Source organism: Hemicordylus capensis, chromosome 8 (assembly GCF_027244095.1).
Source record: "Hemicordylus capensis ecotype Gifberg chromosome 8, rHemCap1.1.pri, whole genome shotgun sequence".
NCBI lineage: Eukaryota > Metazoa > Chordata > Lepidosauria > Squamata > Cordylidae > Hemicordylus > Hemicordylus capensis.
This window is the reverse complement of record NC_069664.1, coordinates 19,821,587-19,845,604: the sequence shown is the minus strand read 5'-3', so window position 1 is coordinate 19,845,604 and position 24,018 is coordinate 19,821,587. Positions and strand designations below refer to the sequence as shown.

Here is a 24,018-nt window from a genome sequence, read left to right as displayed (position 1 = left end):
GGAGACTAGGAAGGATTGAAAAATGGACCTTTAAAATTTACTGCCAGAGTCATTACATTAAAGGTCTGGCTAATTTACAAGGAATCTATTCAACGGACGCTTGAACTCTGACGACCAAAGCTGCTCTGCCAGTTGACTAAAAGCAAATTTCCATTTGCCGTCATCAAAAACAGCATGTCTCTATTCCAGCTGCTAGCAATGTCAGCCTTCCTGTCTCTACACACAGGTGCAGCCCCAAGTGTGAGTGTGGGGGGGGGGGCGTTGTTTCCTCTGAGGTCCCAGGACGTGTCCTGCAGAAGTTCTTCCCCATGGGGACAATTCACCTCTGAGTGGGTTTGAGAGCTTACAACATTTAAAAAAAACCTTTCAATATATTCTCAATTCAGGTTTTCCCCTAGTTAGAGAATGCTATGCATACTCTATACCAGTGATTCGCAAAATAGATACTGGAAGCGGGACTGAGTACTCCTTGAAAGACTTAACCAGCATGTTGGATGCATTCACTGTGCTGGTTAGAGTCCTGCCCCAGATGCTACCACAGGCTCCTCCATGACCAGGGATGCCCCAGAACCTTGGACAGCTCCCAGGGCAATAGGTCAGGACCATGGTCAGAGCTGATCAGAATTCAGAGCTGGGTATCACAACGAAAGGGGAAGTTGCTCCAGCATCATTTCTTAGAAGACTGCTCAGCTCTGTAGCCTGCCGCTCAAAAAACGTGACTTGGCCCCGCCTCTTCCAAGAGCAAGGAGGGGGAGCAGATCTTGTGGTAGCAAGCATGACTTGCCCCCTTTGCTAAGCAGGGTCTGCCCTGGTGGCATATGAATGGGAGACTTGATGTGTGAGCACTGTAAGATATTCCCCTTAGGGGATGGAGCCACTCTGGGAAGAGCAGAAGGTTCCAAGTTCCCTCCTTGGCCTCTGCAAGATAGGACTGAGAGAGATTCCTGCCTGCAACCTTGGAGAAGCCGCTGCCAGTCTGTGTAGACAATACTCACATCATCCGGAGACGCCTTCCTTATGCCATGAAGAGTAGACTCACATGGCTTCTCCTCAGTCCCAGATAGCTGGTAAGACTCTAAACAGGTAAAAAGGTAAGTGTGCCGTCAAGTCGATTTCGACTCCTGGTACCCACAGAGCCCTGTGGTTTACCATTGCCACCCCACCAGGAGGGGTTTACCATTGCCACCTCCCATGCAGTATGAGATGATGCCTTTCAGCATCTTCCTATATCGCTGCTGCCCGATATAGTACCAGTGGGGATTCGAACCGGTGACCTTCTGCTTGTTAGTCAAGCATTTCCCCGCTATGTCACTTAAGGTGCTAGCTATAGTATTTTCTAATACAGTAAATACTACAATAAAGATCTGGTGATGTTGGCTACAACCTTGAAACCATACACCAGTGTGTAAATCCCATTGACTTCAACGAATGTACCAGCTTACAAGTGCTTCAGACGCATTATGTGAAGACCCAGCTCCCTTGAGAAGTCCATAATGCTGGGAAAAGTGGAAGGAAAGAGAAGAAGAGGACGACTAGCAGCAAGGTGCATGGACTCGATTACGACAGCAATGAATGCACCACTGAGAGACAGTAAAGGCCAAGTTGAAGACAGATCAACCTGGAGAGAATCTATCTATGTGGTTTCTAACAGTCAACAGCGACTTGACGGCACTTAATCAATCGATCGATCAATCAATTTTCAGTCATTTGATTTACTGAAGGGGTGGAGCTGGGGTGTCAAAGGCAAGTCATTCCACCACCACCACCCCTGCAAAAAAAAAAAAAAAAAAACCCAATGCCAAACAAACAGGAGATCTTTTGTGCAAAAAGATCCCTGGCGGAAGCTCTGCTGGTTCAGCTTCCTGTCTTCTAGCAGCAGGCCAGGCAGAGTTAAGTGATTTAACTCTCTACAAGTGAGTTAAGTCCTCTCTTTTTAAATTATTATTATTTCCTAGGATTAAATGTGGTTGTTGTTGTTTTCCCCTCTCTCCTCCTTCTGGCTTAATTCTTCAAGCATGCAGAAGGACCCATTGTACGGTGTTGCTGTCCTGAGGCACAACTCTTTAATCACAACTTAAAACCTTTTGTGAAGGTACGGGAGAAAAGGCAGCCATTCGAGGGTGCTAATTAGCTCCCAGTTAAGCTTTTGACAAATCCAGTTGAAATTAATGCGGGGGGGGGGTGGACACATCTAGGAATGCAGGTAGAAGAATGTGAATGGAGGTGAATGAATGGGCTTTTGCTGATTATACATCCTCTCTACAGTGCTGCAGCAGACAGGTAGCAGGAGAAAGGACCTTTAATCTGAGACCATAGAAAATTGCATTGTGGTCTGTCTTTCGGATCTCCGCCTGGAATTTAGCAGCTCCTGTCAGCAGGACTATCCTTTCTGCAGGGTACAGAAGAAAGACAGAGAGAGCACCATGCTGGGGTTTAGAGTGCATCCTGGCAGGAGATGGATTAGAATCAGTCCATAGGCATCACCACTCTCTACAGGGCAGAGAGAGAGAGAGAATGGAATATCTATGCAAAGGAGGCAAGAAGCCAAATTTAACAGGGGCCAACTGGGATGCTAAGTGTATCTTTGATTTCATGTGATCAGCTGCTTTCTAGGTTATCATCATTATTTTGCCTCCTCCTTGCAGGTAAATGTTCAGTGGAATATCTGTGGGACACTCCACTCTGCAGCCACCTCATTAAAAATAAATAAAAAATGAAATAATTTAGTTAATGGAACTGGTTCTTTGTTAGTGACAAAATGTTTCACCGTTCTCAAAGGCAGTTTCCATCCATTTTTTTAAAAAGCCATGTGATGTATCCTTTTTGCTATGCCACAGGCTTCTTTGGAAGTTGCTGTCATGCCGCAATAAACAATTAACCACTTAAAAATGAACACCTAGATGTTTCGAAACATATTGTCAAAAACGACTACTAGGTTGCTGAAGTGTCATGTAGTGGGTAGAGTGTTGGCTGAGGACCTGGGTTCAAATCCTTGCTCAGCTCTGGGGCGGGGGAGGGTGCACTGCCTCAGGTGCACAGAGGCCTTGGGCCATCCCTGCCTCACAGGATTGTTGTGAAGGTTTAAAAAAACCTCTGTGGCTTTGTGCTTTTTGGAGGAAGTGTGGAATAAACATGTAATAACAGCAACTGCTTTGAAAGTTGTACTTTGGAATCACCCTTGTGTCTTAAAGCAAAACATGGAGGACCACGCAGAAGGGGCATCTTCCACTTGTCGTCTGGAGTGGAACAATCTATTCCACCCACTCTGCATTCTGCCACCGTATTCTGTGGCCAGGGGTGGCCCCAGCTCTTGCATTAAATCAGGGCTGCTCAGCTTCTGCCCTCCTATAGATGCTGGCCTGCAGTTCCCATAATCCCTGGCTATTGGCCACTGTGGCTGGGGATGATGAGAGTTGTAGTTCAAAAACCTGGCCTAAATTGAGCAGGCCAGCTCTAAAGGCTGCCTTGTGCTAATGACTTTGGTGGATGGGGGGGGGGAGCCCCCTTTCAGAACTGATGCCTGCAAGCTTTGGAAGCGGCCCAGGGAGAAGGGAAGGTTCCCATCAGCCTCCCCTTCTCTGTACTTCCTGGCACCCTGCTGTCTGCCGCCTGAGGCTATTGCCTTACCTTGCCTCATGAGAGGGCCGCCCTGTCTGTTGCAAAGGTAGACAACCAGCCTTTTCCACTAGCACATTGACGTTGGTGGCGGGCTGTGGCTATCGCTTTTGGAGGCTCCAGCCTTTGTCCGCCGGCCTCCCTCCCTCCCCAGCCCCTGCTCGGCTCACCACTGCCTTCATTGCACCAGCTCTGGTGGCAGTGGTGAGTCGTGGTTGAGCAGGAGCCCGAGGGGAGGGAGGAGTGGGTGGCTTCGGAGGTAGACGGTGTGCAGCTCCCCCCACCCTGACTGCACTGGGTGACCTGCATACTCTGCATATGTTCACCCAATGGTAGATCCATCCCTGCTTTCCCTGCATAACAAAGCATATCTCCATGTGTTATTCAAAGGCTCAGTTCCTGCGACATTTCCTTGTCATTGTAACCTTTCCCCAGATATCTTATCCCTCCCTGTTTCCTATTCCTACCTACATATATGCACCTGCTTTCCCTGTCCAAATTGACAGGGAAGGCAGGTGCAAAACAAAGCAATTGGTTGAGGTCAATGTGATTTCCAGATGCGTGCATGGTTTCAAGGTTGTAGCCAACATCGCCAGGAGGGGCAGCTCTTTCCTTTGGTTAGAGGCTTCATCTTGTCTCATTAGGAGGGTGCGGGGGCAAGACCCTCCAAACCTGTCATGTAGAAGCATCATCCAGTAAAGCAACCAGGACTGTTGGAGGCCCGGTTCCCATGTTTCTCTTGGTGAATAGCTAGAGAAAGGAGAAAAGGCTCTCTGGTGCATCCCAAGCTGTTGTATTCTATCTAGTCATGTTTTATGTTTGCTGAGAATGTCCAAGCGGGGGTCCTGTAGAAGCAGGGCTGTTCAGTTTGGGCCCTCCTGCAGATGTTGGCCTACAACTCCCATAATCCATGGCTATTGGCCACTGTGGCTAGGAATTATGGGAGTTGTAGTCCAAAAACAGCTGGGGAGGGGGCTTAAGTTGAGCAGGCCTGCTGTAGGGAGTGTGTGGGGGTGGGGATCAGAAAGGAAAAGGAGAAGATTGAGTTGTTTCTGAATAAACTCTTAGTTAAACCTACATTAGATCACTTTGTGTTAATGAGGGAATCAGCTATAAAACAAGGCCCCATGTCTTTTAACAGTCTTTTTGCTGTTGACGTTTACCATTTTGAATGCAATTCCCGTGGGTTTGATTTGCCTTTCCCCTGGAAAGAATTTTGCTCTGTATTTTCTCATTCATTCCTGTGGAGGTGACAGAACCTTCGATCCTGGATTCCCGAAAGAAATGTTTTCACTAATGGTGTTACGGTTTCTAAGCACTTCTCTGGGTGAGAGCCAGGCAATTTCTGAGATTCTCCCTTTCCCAAACTTTTGGAATATTTGTTTTAAAACTTGGGGGAGTCCGAGGTGGGGTTTTAGAAAATGTTTTGCTTAATCTAAACCCTTTGTTTTCAGTTCACTATTAATGTCAGTATAGCAGGCCTGCAGTGAAGAATCTTGTTTTGTCTAGCAATGTTAATCCTTGCAAAATGCTTATTTTTAGAACGCCTAAGAGTCCGCCAAACGAGCAGCAGGCCCACAATCTGTCTTCTTTTAGACAGGCAGAATACAAACTTCCATCATTTCATGTTTTGTTGTTAGTCTAAAAACCCATTACGTTCAAGTGGATTCTAAACACAGCCATATGAACTGTGCTGCCACAAATGAGATCATTCTGATCCTGAATTACTCATGGCCCATTTTGACTGGAGGGTTGGTGATCTTTTACTGTACAACTGCTCTTTTGCATTGCTATACACCTGGGTGGAGCTAGCTAGATAAGTGCTTAGAAGATGCAGTTCAGATGTTGGTCATCAACAACATCAAATATTTTACTGCCTTTAGGATATGAGTGGGCCAAGGAGACAATGATACTGAACATCAAAATGATAGGAATATAGCATCTAGCTATTTGAACCTGCAAAGAATAAATTCTAATTCTGAACTGGTGATTTCTGTCTCTAGTCTAACAGCCCCTAGTTATAGAAGTCAGGTGCTGGTCTTGTGGCAATGTAAAGTAAAGTGTGCCGTCAAGTTGGTTTTGACTCCTGGTGGCCACAGAGTCCTGTGGTTGTCTTTGGTAGAATACAGGAGGGGTTTACCATTGCTATCTCCTGCGCAGTATGAGATTATGCCTTTCAGCATCTTCCTATATCGCTGCTGCCCGATATAGGTCTTTCCCATAGTCTGGGAAACATACCAGCAGGGATTCAAACTAGCAACCTCTGGTTTGCTAGTCAAGTCATTTCCCTGCGGTGCCATTAGCAGGCATGCAACTAGTATTCAGAAGCTTCCTGCCTCTGAACCTGGAGATTTCCGATAGCCATTAAGACTGGTAGCCTTTAATATACCAATCCTCATGAATTTGTCTCTTTAAAAGCCATCCAAGCTGGAGGCCTGAAGAACCTAGCCCCAAATAGTTTTGGCTCAGCGCATCTTAGCTGATGCCTCATTATGATTTTTGAGATCAGCTGACAATCTCCTCTGCTCTGCAGGGTAATTGGTTTCACTGAGGGTTCCACTGCTGGCTTCATTGTACTTACCTCTTCATGGGATCCATTTACTAGCTGGATAATGGATTAAAATTAAATCTACCTGTTGCCATTTTCCAAAGATCAGTTTATACAACCAATTGATGGTGAAATCAGCAAAGTGTGGAATATATTCTGATCTCTTGATATTTCTACTATAGTAAAACTCAACTAAATTAGAATTACCCTCTTGCTTTGTTTCAGTGGAAGATTAGAGTGAAACCGAGGACATTCCTTTCAAGGTTCTTGGATTCCCAGTGGAGAGAAAATCTAGTTAGCAAATGAGCTGTTCTGTTTATTTATGACACAGGGCCATTTTTATTTCAGAATTTGTCATGCATATCATCACTATAGTCTCTGAGGACATCAGGCATAAAACTGAACTCCCAATGCTACATTCCTTACTGGTGATGGTAAATATATTAACTCCATTTTGTAGGTGTCTTATAGTGAGTTTGCTTGCCCATCTACCTGCCTGCCAATATTACCTATATACCATCGGGGAGGCGGGGGGGGCATTGAGCAGTAACACCTATAAAGCCACTTGCCCTGAAATCATTAAAAGTTATTCATATCCTGCCTTTCTTTCATGATGGAATGCGAAGTGGTATATATATATATTTTATTTATCTATTGTTAAATTTATATACCGCCTTTCATTAAAAACAATCCCAAGGTAGTTTACAAAAGTTTAAAAACATACAATAAAATTACAATTAAAAGTATTAAGCTAAAAATATGAAACGAATCTGATTTAAAATATATAAAATACAAAGACAGAAACTATACATGGGTAATACACACAGAAGCAGCAATAGAAACAAGCATGTAAAGGCCTGGATAAAAAGCCAAGATTTAACAAGCTTTATCAAAACTGTGATGGAGTCCGAGGAGCGAATGACCACTGGGAGAGCATTCTAAAGTCTGGGGGCAGCAACAGAGAAGGCCCTGTCCCACATGCATGGCAGCCGAACCTCCGTCATTGTCGGCACCCAGAACAGAGCCCCTTCAGATGACCTTGTCAAGCGGGCAGCAACCCTTGGGAGCAGGCGGTCCCTCAAGTACCCTGGGCCCAAACCGTTAAGAGCTTTAAAGGTCAAAACCAGCACTTTGAATTGGACCCAGAAACACACTGGTAACCAGTGCAGCTCTTTCAAAATAGGTATGATATGATCACACTGGGCAGCTCCAGATAGAATCCTAGCTGCAGTTTCCGGATACTCTTCAAGGGCAGCCCCACGTAGAGCGCTGCAGTAATCCAGCCATGACGTGACCAAGGCATGGGTAACCATGGCCAGATCTGCCTTCTCGAGAATATGAGTCGAAGTTCATTTCTTGTCCGGGAACGAGCCAGCCACAGACCTGCATAGATTCAGTGGATTTACTGCATCTTGTGCAGTGATGCTTATGCTATATGGTGAGGTCACTGCAAATTCAGAAGGGTGGGTGCTCTCCAGGACAGCCCCCGTGGCCATGCCCAGAGATGGAATACAACTTCCGATGGAATCCAAGTCATGCCTTGCCAAGCACGACTTGAGTATCCGCAGTTGGCGAGGGGTTTTCTTAATGATAGGGGGGTGTTTCCAGCTATTTTGGAGGGTTCAGAGGTTCGATCTGCTCATCCCTCTTGGTGACCCTTGCTGTCCCTTACCAATTTAAAATGCCTTTGAGTGATTGGGGCGGGGGGGCTCAAAAATTTTCAAAGATTTGACTGTTCATTCTTCTTGGTGGCAGCTCTTGGTGATATTATGGGGGGGGGTTGTAATTTTTTAGCAATTTATTTTGTATTTTCCCTTTATTGTTAGGTCTTGTTGTGGTCGTGGTTCCCCTAGCCCCGTTCCCCATAGACTTTAATGCCTCGCCAACTGCGAATTTGCCAACGGCAAAGTTTTGCCAGAACAGAACCCTAGCAGTTGGCGAGGGGTGACTGTATTATTTTTATTTATTTATTTATTTATTTATTTATCATCATCATCATCATCATCACATTTATATCCCGCTCTTCCTCCAAGGAGTCAAGAGCAGTGTACTACATACTTGAGTTTCTCTTTCACAACAACCCTGTGAAGTAGGTTAGGCTGAGAGAGAAGTGGCTGGCCCAGAGTCACTCAGCTAGTTTCATGGCTGAATGGGGATTTGAACTTGGGTCTCCCCGGTCCTAGTCCAGCACTCTAACCACTACACCACGCTGGCTTTCCCATTATGAACACACTAAATGAACTACTATGAGGTCTGGTGGCTGATATGCCCTATTCCCAAGTTGCTGAAATATTAACCTCAAATTCGTAATCTCATTTCAGTTTAGAACGTTCACTGAATTCCCAGGTTCAATCCCTGGAGTTTTCACATGCAGCTGGGGATGAGCCCTCTCTGAAACCTTGGAGAAGTGTTGCCAGTCACAGGAGTACAGTCATTATTACTAATATGATGCATATTTATATACTGCGTTCCAACAAAGGTTCCCAAAGCTGTTTACATAGAGAGAGAGAGAAATAAAATGGCATCAATAAATAAAATTATAAGGCAACTACATATGATTTTCTCCCATATATTCCTTTGTGATCTCTGTGATAATCTAAAGCACCTGGATAATAGCAAGTGTGAGTCAATTCCTGATAGCAGAAACTTAAAAAAAAAATGTTCTCAGTATTATCAGTATGACAGCCAAGCCCTAAAAACCAGAGCTCAAAGGAAAAACTGCTTGACCAGCAAAGGCTGGCTGCAAATGGAAGGGTTACATAGGAGCCAGGAGCCCCCTCTTCCTGGAGCTCAGGTTGCTGGGTAGGGATGTGCATGAACCTGTTCGGAGGCCCTTTTACGGCCAGTTCTAACATTCGGCGACGGGGGGAGGGAGGACTTTAAGTCCTTTAAAGTGCACCCTCCCCCACCCTTAAAGTCCTACCCCCCACCCTCTTGAACCACCCCCCCCCGCCCAGTTCCTTGCACATCCCTATTGCTGGGTGGGCCTCCACCTACTAAAGTACTTTGCCTTTAGTGCTGGATGGCCCCTTTGCTCCTGGGGGTGATGGAGGGGGTACCTGGGACACGAGCCTTGCCCGAGGACGACTCGGAGGGAGCAGCTGCTCAGTGGTGGAGCATCGGCTTTGCATGCACAGGTTGAGTCCCAGGCATCTCCGGGTAGGGCTGTGAGAGATTCCCACCCGAAACCTTGGTGAGCCACTGCCAGTCAGTGTAGACCAGGGTTTCTTAACCTTGGCCCCCCAGATGTTGTTGGACTACAACTCCCAGAATCCTCAGCTGCAATGGCTTTTGCTTGGGGATTATGGGAGTTGTAGTCCAACAACATCTGGGGGCCCAAGGTTAAGAAACCCTGGTGAGACGGACTGAGCGAGAGGGACCAAGGGTCTGACTCGGAATAAGGCCGCTTCTGGGATGGTTTAGCAACCTGTTCTTGATGGAGCGGCACTTTCCCTTGAAATTGCAAGTTCGCAGCTTGGGAGTCCTCCTTGATCAGCAGAATATCACAGCCTGTGCTACGGCTCAGGGGCTTTGACCTCCTTTAGCTGGTGCATCAGTTCTTGCACTAGTGAGTCTTGGTTTGATCGATGCATCCTCTTGCTCTCCTACATTATGATTGGATTTCTGTAACACACTCTATGCGGGGTTGCTCTTGAGGACACCCCCCCCCGCCCCCAACATCACCGCAAACTTTAACTGGTCCAAAATGCAGCAGCAAGAATCTAGATGGGGTCTAGTCCCAGCAGAGACCAGAACACGAGTTTTGCAAGAGCTGCACTAGCTGCTGGGGTGTTTCCAGGTGCAATCCAAGGTGCTGGGGATTACCTTTAAAGCCCTCCGCAGTTTGGGATCAGGCTACCCGAAGGATTGTCTTCTACATGGATCTGCCCACCCTATGAAGAATAAGGAACTGAGACTCTATTTGATTTAAGAACATGTATTATGCCAGTCCTCTTCACCCCAAAGCTTCTCAGAGCAGCTGACCATCATAGAAAGGATGAAGGAATGGCCTTCAGGTAGATCTGGTCTCGGCAATTTCAGAACTAGAGCTGGGGGAGCAGCCTGGCAGAGCCTTGAGGAGCCGCTGTGGAATCGGAGAGCCACGTGTGTGGCAAAGCTCATTACACCAAACAGTTTGGCAGTGACTCTGGGACAGACATGTATATACTGTCATATTTACATACTTATGACAGATGTATATCTATCATATTTACATACTTCCTCTACACTGTAAAAAAGAAAGCAAACAAAACACTTTCACAGAATAAAAACAATTCCCAGAATTAAAAAAAAAAGTAAAACCAACAGTTTAAAATGATGATGATGATTATTAATAAAATAAAATAATAAATAATAACAACAACAAACAACTTTGTTAGTTGCCCCATAACAAATTTTCTATGGGCAGCTCGTAACAGAGGATTAAAACATGCAATAAAAACACATAACACATTACATTAATTTTAATTAAAAGCCTGGGCTGAAACACTTAGCATGTTTCTAGATCTCCTTGAGTAATCTCTTTCTTTTTCGGAGAAGCCCATACTCGGAGCAGGGACGCGTGGCGGACGGGTGGGGGAGGACAGCACCGCACATATTCCCTATCCCACCAAGGACTCCGTTTGGAGCCAGGCATTTCCTTTCAGAAAGCTGCGCCAGCCGCTCTCCTCTTCCTCTCCAAGTAGGGCGTAGCAGGGCAAACGAAGCTGCTCAACCCCCAGCGCCGCCTACCCTCAACTCCCCCCTCCTTTTCCCTGTATGCAGTGTTGGTACGTTCCAAGCCGAAGCGAAGGAGAGCAGCAGGACTCAGGACAGGAGGAAGGCGGCTGGTGGAGCGCTGGAGGGCGGGGGGAGCAGGTCGAACGCTCTTTGGCTGCGCTAAGGGAGTGGGCGGGGCTTGAGCTCAGGTTGGAGCGAGAGGCGGAGGAGGAGGCGGGGCTTCGGTGCGCGCGCATGGACACCAATGTGTGTGGATGTGGGCTTGCGCGCGCGCCTGCCTGTGGTGGGCGGGGCTGATCCCCCTTCAGGAGCCTCTGACCGGGCGCGCGCGCGCGCGCGGGGGCCGGCGGCGGAGAGTGGCTAGCGCGTTCACGGGGCTTCCTCGCCGCCCCACCAGTCCACCAGTCAGAGCGGGGCGCGAGGGAGCGCGGCTGGTTCGGTGGCGGGGCTCGGGACGGGACGGGGACGGGCTGGACAGCCGGTGTTGGATGGAGGGTCCCGTCCGCCTCGCCGGCTCTCCCTGGAATGCGCTGGGGAGCGGCCGCCGAGCGGGAGCAGCAGCAGCGAGGGCTCTCTGGGCGCCGCCGCCTCCGCCGCTGCGAGGTGAGAGCGGGGGAAGGAGGGGCGGGAGACTGGGGGTGGGGGGGGGGACGGGTGTGTGGAGGGGCGGGGGGCAGCCCGGGACTCGAGAGGGCAAAGTGTATGCCTTGGAGCGGCGGCGGGGGTTCTTCACATAGGTAGCCGCCGCCGCTGCCGCCTGGTCCCGAGTCGGACCCTCGGTCCAGCTCGCTCAGTATTGTCTACCCAGACTGGCAGCGGCTTCTCCCAGGTTGCAGGCTGGAGTATCTGGAGATGCTGCCAGGGACGGGAGACTTGTGTGTGTGTGTGTGGGGGGGGGCTTTCTGCCTGCAGACATGCAAGTGCGCTTCCCAGGGCGGTGCCACTATCTCCTACCTTACACTGCTCAAGCATGTGGTCTCCCATGCAGATGCAAGCCAGGGTGGACCCTGCTTAGCAAAGTGGGCAATGCATGCTTGCTACCACCAGACCAGCCCTCTCCCCTGTGCCTTCCGTGGAGAGTACACTGAGGGGGTGGGGTGGTGGGATTTTCACTTTTCCTTCCTGCCCGTGGTGGGGCGGGGGAGGCGAAGGCTGTGCCTTAGAGGTCGAAAGCCTGCTCTTCCTCCAAGGAAGGTTAATTCTTACAACAACCCTGTGAGGTAGGTTAGGATGAGAGTAGTGAATGGCCCAGAGATCCCCAGTGAGCTTCATGGCTGAATGGGGATTTGAACTCTGGTCTCTCCGGTCCTTGTCCATCACTAGCCACATGGAATGGGTGGGTAGGTGGGGTTTCTGCAGTTGCTGGGGTTCCTCATGGGGGGCAGTCTGAGAAGAAAAACATGTGACTTCCCTTCCCCCCCAAAAGTGGCTCTTTCAAATATTTTTTGCAGGCTTATTACCCCAGAAGACTAATGGCCACTTCCCCAGCTGCTTTGGCTTTTCTATCCAAGCATCTGAGCCAAGTGTCTGGTAGCAGCATCCCATGCTAACTGGGCAATGGGGCATTTTCTAAAGCGCTGATTATCTAGTATTTAGCAGGGGGAGAGCAACTAGCCCTATCCAACCCCAGTGCAGTATCCCTTCCGTGACTGTTGTTGCTTGTGTCTATGTTTCCTTTAAGATTGTGAGCTCTTTTGAGGACAGGGGATCTCTTATTTATTAAATATTTATTTTTCTATGTAAGCGGCTTTGAGAGCTTTGCTTGAAAAGTGGTATATAAATATTTGTTGCAGTAGTATCATGAAGTGGGTGCTCTTGTCTAATTCACGGAAACGTCGCCATTCGTTCTTTGGGTTTATCATTTAAGGGGTTCTAAGAAGCCCCTGTGTACGTGGGTTTGAGAGAGCAAAGTTGATTTAACCTTGAAATAGGCTTCCCTTCTATCGCACAAACACACACAGACACATGCCCAGAAAGAATGAACTGGGGTGGAAGTGCCTTTCTTTAAACATCCCAGAACAGTATGAGGAAGGGGAGTGTTATGTGTGTGTTTATATCCCTAATCTCTCAGGTTAGTACTTGGAGGAAGAAGTGTTTGTTTTCTAGGCGTTCCCTCTGGATGCAAAGTGCTTGCAAAGATGCAAAGCCTGGGCGCTTGACTATATGGCAGAGTGTACTCCCTGCTTTTCTGCGCAGAAATGCACTCCAAACAGCTGAAATTGCAAATACAGATGTGGCATGTATGCACTGGAGCACTGGGTTTGTTTGACTGGAATAGATGCAGCCCCCTGGCTCTGTGTGTGTCCCACACATAAACATGTGCTGTAGGAGTGTATGGAGCCTGAGAGGGAGTTGTCTGCCTTGTATTCCCATTTTTAACTCCTCTTAAACCTTTGTGTATGTGGCAGAGACTGAGATGTGTTGACTGGTCTGCCTATATCCCTTTGCACGTGATTTCCTTAACAGAAATTGGTCCTGTCTGTATAAAGCATACATTGTGTCTGCATAAATTTGCCTGATGTGGGTCGCCTTTAATGTCAAAATATGCTCTGTCTGCGTCAGCTCCCACCTCAGTGGGCAGTTCTTGAATCTTTATGTAGCACCTGGGAAGTAGTGAGTGAAGCTTGCTACTTTAGGGTCAGATATAATTGTGTTGGTCACAGCACCACTCCAGGATCCTTGCAGATTTGTGTTCCTTTTGCTTTTGCATTTCCTCAAGTTTTCTCAGAAGCTCTGGTTGTGTGCATTTGGAAGGAAGAATAGCCCATGTTTCCCTGTATGAACTAGGAGGCATTCCATGCTGGTGGAGGTGACAGTGTTTAGATGTTGATATTGCATTTCCATAACAAAGTCTCCGAGAAGAAGATAATTGGATCCCAAGCAGCAGCCATGTCTGCAGTCTTTCTGATGTTGACTTGGTCAGAAACGTGCCTTTCATAGAACCAAAGGCAATCCCTAGCACTGCAGTGGGAAACGTGATTGAAAGCCTCAGTTGTCAACTTCAAACTGATTAACTCTCTGGCACAGCTCTTTTTGAACATGGAATTGTAAGCTGCATCTTGTTTTTCTTAAAGAGTATTTTTAGCAGCAACGTATTGGGAGGTGCTTCTCATCTGGGCCGAGGTGAAACATCACATTTTGTCTGGAAACTTTAAATTAACTGTTAAGTGCTGCTCAACTAGAAAGCATCTTTACCAGGAGCAGCCTGTATTGCTCCTGTTCTGCACATGTTAAAATTGCTTAGTACCCAAGTGAGCTGTGCAGGGGAGAAAATCATAAAATAGAAAACTATTGTTTCTCTGTACCTAATCAGAGGATTAGTTTACTTAGTTAATCAGCAATATAAACTCACTTTGATCTTTTGTGTTTATGGCAGAAAATCTTAGCATCAAACATTTTCAGCAAATTAATTAGTCAAATGAGGTGATTGATGCCTCAGTCTGCAGTACATTTATGTAATTCCCATTAATTTCAGTGGAATCTCTGAGCAAGGTGTTTACCATTTGCATCCTTTCATCAGCACACTTGTGTTGACTTGCTTGTGCCACAAAGAGATCCCTTGTGACTCTGTTTAACCATGCATTTTGTCTAATTGAAATTTGACTGATCTCTTTAACCATTAAAGTGTGCTTTTCCTCTAATGAGAAATTTACAAGATTTTTTAGGTGGGAGGGAAGCACAGAGTTGGATTGTGTTGGTCTGGCTTATAATAGTAAGTTTTCATTATTCTTTCTCACTCTTGCAGGTGGTTTGACTTTAAGGTGAATCAAATCAGTTGTGTTTAGACTTTGTTCAGTTCAGCAACGTTGTGTTGAATGAGTTTTGTATGCACTGAAACAAGAACTGTTGCACTGTTTTTACTGTAAAAGTGTGAGAGAACTCGGTACAGAATTGCTATTGGGAGAGTATATAATTTAATGCCCCATGGTATGTTAAAAACATGTAAAATTAATGCTCAGTGTGTTATGAGCTGAGGGTTTGGGTTCCCTTTTGTGTTAGTGTACATATTAGGGATTGGATCTTATTTATTATGAAATATTCTGGCACTGTTATGCAGGACTGGTGAATGGTTAGGCTTCTAGTTCTCTCTGTCTGCATTTTCAATAATTACATACTGCAAAGACAATCTTACCTGCCACAACAGTTGGCAATAAAGGCTATTTGGCATGTGTTGCAACATCAGAAGTTAAAATGGCATATAATCAATATAATGAAGCCAAGCCACATTAGTGGACTTCATTTTAAGAGGGTTAAATCTGGGGCGAGTGTGGAAAGATTACTAATAGCTCATTTTTATGCTCCAAGGGGTTAAAGAGTGTCTTGTATTGTTGCTAAAGTGCAGTCATGCAGTATGAAATAATAGGAAACGTCCTGTGCAGAATGCATATTTTGCATCTTGTGTCCCCCCCCCAGCCCTTTCAGTCTTGAAACTTACAGTATCGCTGTCATCCACAATCTGAGTAATAGTATGGAGGTGATATTAATGTGGCTGTTTAAAATCAAACTAATTATACTTGCCTGAAAGAGCCACATTAGTGTGATTCTAGCTCCCTGGTGCTTTTTTGGAGCCCTGGAGACAACCTAGTGAATAGGGCTGAAAATTCATTCTGTATTTGATTAAATGGAACAGACTCGTTGCTTCTTACCCCAGCAGGGGCTGTGAGATCTCTTGATCCCCGAAGCGGCTCATAGACCCTGGGAATTCCATTAGCAAGCACCTGAGGAATTTCTGCCCTGCAGTGCCTTTTTTTGGTAGCGGGGGGGTGGGGGGGAATAGAACAAGGAGTATATCACTCTTGATGATAGGTGGGGGGAGGCTGCACTAGAAGAATCCATATGTTGGCAGATCTAAAATCAAGGCATGACTTAACAGCTTTTCTGGTGAGAGAAAAGCCCAGCCCCAAAGAATACGAATAGTCAAGACACTGATGTTTAAAGGAGAACTGTGCTGAACTTGGGGCACTAAAGTTAGCTCATCCACTCTTACTATTGAAACCGTCAGGATTGCTTGTTTCTCAGTCTGAAGAGGCAAACTGGTGGGAAACCAATCTCAATTCAAGCAGTTAATACTTGTGGAATGGTGAGTTTTGAAAAGTAGGGTGTAAAGGCAGTGGTGTAGGTTTGATCTTTCATCTGCCAGCGTTGGGTTTTTTTTGACTGTCATCAAATAGTAATTTGTGTGTGTGTGGTGTTCTATCTAGTTAAGCTCAACTAGTTTTGTGTTGTTGCAAGCTTTTGAAGCACTGTCTCCATTATACTGGTATCTAAGTTTCTGAATCTTGACTAGGTTCTTAAACTTGCTGTTTTCAGTTTGTCTGCTTATAACCTACTCTACACCAAAAATATAGACAAGCAATGATTGCAATACAGTAATTATTAAAAAATTAACAGTTTTCATTTGCTACGTTTGTGTTCAATATTTTTCTATGATTTTTTATAAAATATGCAAATGTTTGGTTTTGTGTTCTAAGAACACAAGCAGTTGCAGCAGCTGTGTGTTTCCTGTGGGAGAAGTATATCTGACTGTTCATTTAGAGGCATCTTTAACTGTAGGAAAATTCAGAACCTCTGGGAATCGAACAATTTAATGACAATAGCAATGCTTGAGAAATAACAAAGTTGGTAAATTCAGTTACATTTTGGAGGATATGTGAATTGCACTGGGTACCACATTTAAAAAAAAAATTGAAAGGTTTGTTTGAGCAATTGATTTTTTTTAAGCATTACATGGACTTCCTGATTCAGTGTTTGAGCCATTAATGCTTCATGTTCAGAAACCAAGGCACACCTTGCCTGGCCATAAATACTGAGGCAAGTCACACAGTTCTTGTGGGGCACTTTGTTTCTCAGAGTTCAGATATGCTGCTAATATTGAAAGATCTGCAATGAATGAAACTGCCACATTGTATGAAAGTAGTAGTGTCACAGAAGAGCATTGTTCCAGTGAATGTTCAGTTTGTAACTACAGTATCATGTTTGTACATGGGTTAAATGTGCAGAGTTAAGTTTTGCTTGCTGCAGCAGTATTGGATAAGATTATCTCGGGCAATTCCCAAATTTGCAGTCATACCTGGAATCCAGTTTTAGTTGTTTAACCTTCCAGTAATGTTTCTAGTGTCATTTGGAAATGTCAACATAGGAGCATAAGAAAGCAGAGGAAAAATGTAAAGAGTTCTCCCTGACTGAGACCAGTCTGTTGCGTATGATAAACTATTGAAACCAGTTCTGATACTTTTGGTAAAGTTTGTAATTTTTTAATTCAAAGTTAATTAAGTTTGATGTGGAACTGAGAGTGCAATTAATAGTGTTCCATTATCAGCATAGTAAAAGGATGAAGCATTAGGAAATGTTGAACTGAGGTTCTGTTGAATGACACCAGAACTAATATTGTACTTGGTATTACAGTATTATGGTATTACAGGAGGAGATCTGGTCTTGTGGTAGCAAGCATGAATTGTCCCTTTGCTAAGCAGGGTCTACCCTGGTTTGCATTTGAATGGGGTACTTTATGTGTGAGCACTGTAAGATATTCCCCTTAGGGGATGGGGCTGCTCTGGGAAGAGCAGAAGGTTCCAAGTTCTCTCCCTGCCAACATCTCCAAGATAGGGCTGAGAGAGATTCCTGCCTGCAACCTTGGAGGAGCCGCTGCCAGTCTGTGAAGACAATTCTGAGTTAGATAAACCAATGGTCTGACTCAGGATATGGCAGCTTCCTATGTTCCCATATGATAGTTTCAATAATATCATTTGCGGGCTTTGTAATATGGGTTAACAATAGCATCTGTTCTTCCTAAACTTGACATGCATCAAAATCTCGATGCTGAAAATTACACTTCAATGTCAGTTGAATAAGATTGTCTTTCTGACCAAATCGTTGAGAATGTTTTTCACTCCTGGGAAACTGCAGATCACTTTCTGTGCACACTACTCTTTCTCTTGCACTTCTCGTTAATAGGGATCAGTTTATTTCGTTGCCCTCTCTGTTTGGTAGTGCTGCAGATATTCTGCTCAGCTGGGCAGATGGTTGGCTGTTCTGTACTCCCTCTGCTGGCCAGCTCCTTAGGCTGAGCAATGTCTGAATACCTGTTTAGTAAACTTGAAAGCAGTGGCCACTATTCTGTGACTTAGATGGTGCACTCATTAAACTCCAAAAGGGCCATTTATGGGGAGAAAGGGGGAAAAAATTGCTGGGAATCTTTCCCCCCTGTTACTGTTTATGTTTTTTGTCAGTCAACAGACTCCAGCTACCCTTCTGTTTTGGTTTGCTCTCCAGCATGCTCTTAAGGCAGGTTTTTTTGGCTGGGGATGATGGGAGTTGTAGTTATTTATTTATTATATTTATTTAAAATTGAAATATTTATACCCTGCCCTTCCAGTGTACTACTGCTCGGGGCGGCTCACAACAATAAGATAGACACAGATACAATAAAAGTAATAAAATTAACAAAATATTTTAAAATGTCAGATTAAAAACCACAATTATTAGGTTCAAATTAAAACTGAAAATTCCTTGTTGTGCTGGTCATAGACCGTAATAAACTTTGATTGATTGATTGAACTGAAAATAATAATAAGCTAAAGAACCTACCAGATATAACAAAACAATAATGGAGCATTAAAAAGCCTCCTTAAAAAGGTGCGTTTTGAGATGTTTTTAAAAAACACTGAGGGAGGGAGCATGATGAAGCTCTTCAGGGAGGGCGTTCCAAAGTCGGGGGCCACAACCAAAAAGGCCCTGTCTCTAGTCCCTGCCAACTGGATCTCTGTTAGTTCAGCAACAGCTGAGGATTCAACTTCGCCTACCCCTGCATAGGCATAGACTGGACACAAATGCAGTCTGGTCATCCAGGGATTACAATTTTTTATGCTAAGGTGTATTCATCAGAAAAATAAACACTCATGTACAGGACAAGGTGTTGGAAGTTATCTCCAGTTCTTATACCTTCTTCCTTAGCACAGTGAAGCCATATTTGTGAAGTTCCCTGAGATAAGTATAGATAGCTTAAAGGTAGTGTTTTAAAAACCCAGTGCTGGCTTTAAAATTAAGGTGGCCAGGCCTGTTCTTTAAGTGTAGAGTAAAAATGATTCAAAAGATGCATTTGGGCCCCTTGGCATATTGTATAGTACTGATATCTGTCTTGGAAATATGCGTAAGACATATCTGGCTGCTTATGGCTACAGCTCAAATGAATATTTTTAGCTATACATGTACAGTGTATGGTGAATCATGTATCATTTCCTTTTTGTTGTCAGTTTCTGGCAGTTTAGTGTGCTTCAGAATTTAAGCAAGTATATCAGTAAATCGCAGAGATCTCTGTTTGCTTTTGTACGGAGGACCTGCCTTGTATCATCATCTCTGGAGTCTTTATGTATGTCAAATATCCCTAACTTTCTGGACATTCAGAAAAAGTTCCTGGAGGCTGAAACCTGTGGCAGATCTCTTGCTAACTGTGACTGGGATTACCATACATACATTTAACTGCCCTCTAAAAATAAGTTTCATTTAACATTCATGAACTAGAAGGCTTTCTGAGCTATAACAATCCATCCATATAAAAATACTGAAGTACGAGTCAACACCGACTCGATGGCACAACTTTACCTCTACACTTATATAATTCCTAGGCAAGAACATGTGCTCAGAGCTGGCACCTAACTTGAATTTATAGCTGAATGGTGCAAACTTCTTAGATACCTAGGTGACCCGCTATCTGATGTTGAACTTCTGTAAATACTCCTTACTAGATGAACATTTCACTGACAAGGGGTAACATGGAGTGCTTGAAGTCTGAGTGTTGTGTTAACTACAGATTTTGGCTCTTATCAGCCTCCTACTAACAAATATTTGGGCCCTTACTACTGTACTTTCTTATCTTGGTGAAGAACCAAGAACTCAGCTGAAAAGAAGGGGGAGAGCATCCCTCTGCCCCCAGAAACTGCCGTGGTGAGTTCATGAATGAAACCTGGTGAGTTCATGAATGAAACCGTGGTGTGTGGAGCAATCAGGTCAGTCCATGAGGCATACATAATGGGCGGGGGTGTCTGCAGGCTGTTTGCTTTGGCAGTGGGAATGTGCTTCTCCAAGAGGATGGGGAGCAGCAGCAGCAACTTGATGGCTGTGGTGATGCTAGTTTGGTAGTATCTCCCAGGAGATGAAAAGGGTGTGTGAACAACCTTAGTAGCCAGGCTATTGAGAGAGATGGTTCCCTTGCAGCTTTGCAAGATAGCAAACTTGGGGAAGAGGAACGAAGATCGCCCACCACTGTGCCTCTGTCCAAGATGTTAGTTTGGAGGCCTAGATCAATGTGTTCGTTGTAACAGGGATTCCCAGCTGTTGACTACAACTCCCAGCATCCCCCACTGCAATGGCCTTTGGCTGGGGGTCATGAGAACTGTAGTCAACAGCATCTGGGAATCCTTGTTACAGGGAACAAGATGGCAGCTGCATTCCTTCTCCCTTTTTGCAGCATGTATGTGTGGGAGGTAGCATGAGACAGTCTACCTGTGGCAGGAGTGCATGCAGGAGTGGGTGGCAGAGATGGGCAGGCTCCATGCCTCAGGAAAGAAGGGCAGGTTTCCCCAGTCTGTTCATAGGTTTGTGTGTTCTGGAATGTGCCAGCTAAACTCTGGCTCCAGGCTTCTAATGACCTGAATTGCTGTAGAAGTAGCCACCTACGTAGGAAGCTGCCATATACTGAGTCAGATCATAGGTCTATCTAGCTCAGTATCATCTTCACAGACTGGCAGTGGCTTCTCCAAGGTTGCAGGCAGGAGTCTCTTTCAGCCCTATCTTGGAGAAGCCAGGGAGGGAACTTGGAACCTAATGGCACAGCAGGGAAATGACTTGATTAGCCAGCCAGAGGTTCCCGGTTCGAATCCCCGCTGGTATATTTCCCAGACTATGGGAAACACCTATATCGGGCAGCAGCGATATAGGAAGATGCATCATCTCAGTTATTAACTTGAGTCCAAGAGAACCTTTCCAAGGAGTGATGAATTGCTGAGGGGACATTAAAGCCAGTTGTCTTAATTCTGCTATTTTGCAACTTGATCAAAACTATGGATGAATTTTGGAATAAAGCTCAATTTTTCTCCATGAAATGCTGCCACTTTACTCAGAATGTTGGTTTGAGTGGCCATCTTTGAGTGTGGATTCATAATCTGAATGCTAGACTATTCAAACATGGCCCAACAGAACACTTGCACCTGGTACATATGAAAACATTGAGTTTGGTGAGAACTCGGACATCAGATTTAGGGATAACCTAAGCGAGGCCAAGTATAGAAAAATTCAAATGAAGTCACAACTTAACAGTCACTTCTTTCTTGTACTGCATTCAGTCAGATTTAATACACCTAACATTACATGCGCCTTGAAATTCTGTGGAGCTGCTTTGTGTTCTCATTTGTGGGGACTGCCTTTCCCCTGTGGCCATGAATTTACTGGCTTCTAATTACCTATGATGTAAGACAGTAGTAGATGATTGGGTGGCTATAAATTCTGGCTGCAGGTGTGGTTTTAATAGATCTATGTTGCTTTAGGGATCACAAATGGTGTAGAGTCTTACATGTTGCAACAGAGAATAAGACTTGATAAGCTGGCTTCATAGACCTCTGGCCTGTATTTTATAGAGTTGCCATGGTTGCTTGACAATGTCAGTGGAAGTGCAGCTTCGGATTAAACTACTATTTCATTAATAGTTGTTTTGGGGCACAGTTCAGGTATATCTTCGCAAGTACCTGTTGTGTAGAGATTGATGGTCTCATTGAGTATTCTGTCATTGAGTTTATGGAGGTGTCCAATTAAGAGGAGAGCTGGTCTTTTGGTAGCAAGCATGACTTGTCCCCTTAGCTAAGCAGGGTCTGCTCTGGTTGCATATGAATGGGAGACTAGAAGTGTGAGCACTGTAAGATATTCCCCTCAGGGGATGGAGCCGCTCTGGGAAGAACATCTAGGTTCCAAGTTCCCACCCTGGCTTCTCCAAGATAGGGCTGAGAGAGATTCCTGCCTGCAGCCTTGGAGAAGCCGCTGCCAGTCTGTGTAGACAATACTGAGCTAGAGAGACCAATGGTCTGACTCAGTATATGGCAGCTTCCTATGTCCGAGTGCTGGGGCCTTTAGACCAGGGCATTGTTGTAGAATATGATGCCAGATCCCTGAGCTAGATTTTCAGATGTGTCTTAACCATGCCTCTCGATGGGACATGGCTCACAGCTTGCCACTTACAATGTGTGCTTTTAAAAAACTGTATAATGGGCCTTAGGCTTTTATGTTGAGGGTCTTAACTTCAGACTACTAGAGCCGTTACATTTTGAGTTTCATCATGGTTTCCATTGCACACACAGAATACCTTTGTGCTCTTTAAATGTCCAACTGCAGATTGCTTACAAATTAATCAGAAGTATTTGGTGGTGGGTCGGGGAACAAGAGCTCAGCAATATTGGGAAGCTACAAGACTTGCAACTGAAAATGCATGGCCCACCAGATGCCTCTAGGGAGCCTACAGGCAAGACGTGAGGGCATGCCCTCTCTCCTGCTGTTGCTCTCCAACTGGTATGGAGAGGCATCTTGCCTCTGAAGCTGGAGGTGGCCCACAGCCACCAGACTAGTAGCCATGGATAAACCTGTCCTCCATCAATTTGTCTAAGCCCCTTTTTAAAGCCATCCAAGCTGGTGGCCATCACCACAGCCCATGGAAATTCTGACTGCAAGTGTCATTTTAATAGATCTGTATTCCTTTAGGAATTACTTGTAGAGTCTTACAAGTTGTAGCAGAGAATAAGACTTGATAAGCTGGCTTCATAGACCTCTTGTGAAGTATAAAGAACTTTAATCCTTGCTGGTATTACTGGGACACACATTTGTGAACTCTCTCCTGGAGTCACAGAATTTTAGGATTGGAGCTGGGGGGTCCCTGGAGGTCCTCCTGTTTTCCCCCAGAGCCCACCACTGCATGAGTCAGTCTGTTCGATAGTGGAACAGCTCTTACAGTTAGGAATGCCTCCTCATGTCTAGCTGAAATCTGCTTCTTTGTAATTTCAGCCCATTGGTTCTAGTTGTGTTCTCAGGAGCAACAGGAAACGCGTCCTTTCGTCTTATGTGATAGCTCTTCAGATATTTGAAGGTTGTTATTCATTAAAGCTGCCCTTGGTCTTCTGTCCTCCAGGCAAAACATATGTGGTTCTTTCAACCGTTTATCATAGGACTTGGGTTCCAGACTCCTCACCATCTTGGTTGCCCCCCTGCTTTGATCTCTTACAATTCATCAGTCTCGTTAAAATGTGGGGTCCAGAATTGGCTATGGGGGAATGGCTTGACTAGCAAGTCAGAGGTTGCCGGTTCGAATCCCCGCTAGTGTGTTTCCAAGACTATGGGAAACACCTATATTGGGCAGCAGTGATCTAGGAAGAAGCTGAAAGGCATCATCTCATATGGCGTGGGAGATGGCAATGGTAAAATCCTCCTGTATTCTACCAAAGACAATCACAGGGCTCTCTGGTTACCAAGAGTCGACACCGACTCGACAGCACACTTTACCTTTAGAACTGGATACAATATTCAACATGAGGTCTGACCAGCACAGAAGAGAGTAGAACAGTTACTTCTTGTGATCTGACACAGCGCTTCTGTTCATGCACCCTAAGATTCTGTTGGCTTCTTGAACAGCTCCATCCCACTGTTGGCTTTTTAATTATACTGTGTGGTGCATCTCTTATGCCTGGAAGCAAAGCTTTTTGACTGCTTGTTGCTTTATGTAGAAGTGAGATCAGCTGGCAAGATGGGTTAGCTAACAAATCTGTATTCAAGCACACTTGAGATTCCTTGAACATCACAGCCAATTCTGAGATTATTTGCTAAACATAATTCTGTGCTCTCAACAAGTCAGGGTAGATGGTGGAGGTAGGTGGGGTTTCATCTGACAGCGGTGTAAGAATTGCATCTCCTGGAAGGACTTCTCGGTATACTCAAAGGTCAAAGGCACTTGCAGTTAAGAGCAATCCCTACCAATTTCACTATCCCTCACTTCAATCCATGTCCTTAATATACCAAACGTATGGGGTGGCATTATCACTGGGCTTTGACTCTCATCCACTGATATTAATTCATGTCAACTCACCCGTTCTTGCAAAAACAAT

The 24,018-nt window shown here is 45.2% G+C and overlaps 1 protein-coding gene across 5 annotated transcripts in view; it reads left to right on the top strand.

The window, feature by feature from the left end:
* The window catches only part of CDON (cell adhesion associated, oncogene regulated), a 129,217-nt gene that overhangs the window by 54,003 nt on the left and 51,196 nt on the right, over positions 1–24,018 (top strand). For 2 of the 5 annotated variants that reach the window (XM_053269658.1, XM_053269654.1), the window contains exon 1: positions 11,197–11,485. The exons of 2 other annotated variants lie outside the window; for them this stretch is intronic. In XM_053269658.1, the coding sequence (XP_053125633.1) occupies positions 11,371–11,485 (115 nt within the window). In that variant the 5' untranslated portion in view covers positions 11,197–11,370. Of the gene's footprint in view, positions 1–11,196; positions 11,486–24,018 lie in introns of those variants that run through there. One more of the 5 variants, XM_053269655.1, reaches the window with a different exon arrangement.